At 48.9% G+C, this 1,754-nt stretch overlaps 1 protein-coding gene across 1 annotated transcript; it reads left to right on the forward strand.

Annotated features, from left to right (window-relative positions):
• The first annotated feature begins 204 nt into the window (after positions 1 to 204).
• On the forward strand, positions 205 to 1,545 carry LOC115985711 (MAP7 domain-containing protein 1-like). The gene is made up of 2 exons (XM_031108624.1): positions 205 to 531; positions 1,003 to 1,545. Exons 1-2 carry the CDS (start codon positions 205 to 207, stop codon positions 1,543 to 1,545), a joined length of 870 nt encoding a protein of 289 aa, XP_030964484.1.
• The last annotated feature ends 209 nt before the right edge of the window (positions 1,546 to 1,754 follow it).

A 1,754-nucleotide genomic window follows, 5' to 3' on the forward strand; every position in this document is an offset into this window, starting at 1 on the left:
TCGGCGGGACCTTCTTCACCCTTACCTTCCCTCAAGAAAAAGGGAACCAATAGGGGAAGGAAAAAGGGAAAATACGAGGAAACCGTTGTAACAGTATCTGAATCCTTGGACGATTTCGGGATTTTTGATCAGCCCACAAGCCCCGAGGAAAATCCTGACGAGATGGGGATACAAAGGAAACCCTAGAAAAGCTTGATAGAGCTGATGGAAGGTCAACCGGGGAAGTCTGCACCCGCCAAAACAATACCATCCCAGGCTCCATCTCTTCCAGCCAGGTCTCCTCCTCCAGCTCCTCGCCACCCTCCTCGATCATCTCCACAACCATCGCCACCCAGTGCTGCCGAACAGAAAAAACGCAGGGAACAGAGGGGCAAGGAGGTGGCAGATGCGAGCAAGTCTCGTCCCACTCGAGAGGAGGATGTCCAACGAGCTGCAAAGCAGCAAAAAACTAAGCACCCCGCTACACGGGCCAAGAGAAATCTGATTCCCCACATCCTGAGTCACAAGCGTGGCTACCAGCTCCTATACTCGGTGGGAAGCCCCTGCGAGACGATGCCTCTATAAGAGACTTTAACGGCGGCATTGGGTGTCATGTTGCCTCGGCCATAGAGGAGGCCTTACTGCTTCCAAAAGATATGGCTGAGATAAAGAATATGAGGAAGAATCAAATCATCCTTGACAACAAACGATACTTGGGCATGGTGAGAAGCTGTCTTTTACACTGTTTCATTTTATGACTGTTACTCACTAATGCGCACCTTTCATTGACTATAATGCTAACTCCCCCCCCATTTTTTACAGATCATCCAAAATACTTTCAAGCTAGATGAGATGCTCAATGCTTGCTCCAATCAGCTAGATGGTGAAAGGAAAAGAAGGGTAATGGCTGTACAGACCTTGTCCAAATCTGAACAGGATTTAGTCGACACAAGGAAAAAACTACAGGTCGAAGAAGAAGCTCGCAAGAGTGCTGAATCGACATCAGAAGGCTACCAGAAGCAGGCCGAGGAACAAGCAAAGCTTCTGTGCGAGGCGAATGCCGAGCTAAAAAAGACTCAGGAGCAAGTTCTTGTTCTTAAGAAGCATCTAGAGGAAACTCAGAAGCTAAGGGAGCAAACTAAAAAGCTCAAAGAACAAGCCGAGAAAGCGAGAATCAACTCCGAACAGGCAATGAATGAAGCCGAGCAGAGGGGCTACGAAATTGGGATAGCTGAAATTGAGAAAGCTTTAAGAGCCGAGGTTCCGGAGGTGTGCCGCATCTACTACGCGAGAACCTGGAGCGAGGCTCTTAACCGTGCTGGGGTTGAAGCCTCATCTGAGCTATGTAGGCCAGAGAACGTATATTACCCGGAAGATATACGCCCCTTAGCTCCTCAACCCTATCAGGCTGATACTCCTTCTCAAGTTATTAACCTTAACGAGGAGGTTTTGCCTCGCAATTCCCCTCCTCGCGGCCAACCGGGATCGATTGAAGCGGGACTAGCCCCTCTAGGAGCTTCCCCAAACAAATCCACCACTGCTTCGGAGGCAGAGACGGCCTCATAGGGTTTTCAACAGGAATTGGACTTCACAGTTCTACCAACTGGGGGCATTACCAAAGCCAAAGATTGAATCGCAACCTCGGAGGCAAACCTACCCACCAGCCAGACCCCGCAGATCCAACTGAAAGTAAAAAAGTAGAAACTGTTTTGTAACTCTAAATAGACACTTAATAGAGGACTTTTTCGCTCACTTTCTTATCGTTCTGACGGCTC

This window comes from Quercus lobata, chromosome 4 (genome assembly GCF_001633185.2).
Source record: "Quercus lobata isolate SW786 chromosome 4, ValleyOak3.0 Primary Assembly, whole genome shotgun sequence".
NCBI classification, from domain to species: Eukaryota; Viridiplantae; Streptophyta; class Magnoliopsida; order Fagales; family Fagaceae; genus Quercus; species Quercus lobata.

Excerpts from the sequence above, each read along its gene's own strand:
- LOC115985711 (XM_031108624.1), top strand. The coding sequence starts at position 205 with ATGGAAGGTCAACCGGGGAAGTCTGCACCCGCCAAAACAATACCATCC. Across the intron at positions 532-1,002 it reads GCTACCAGCTCCTATACTCG|GCCGAGGAACAAGCAAAGCT; the intron begins GTGGGAAGCCCC and ends TACCAGAAGCAG.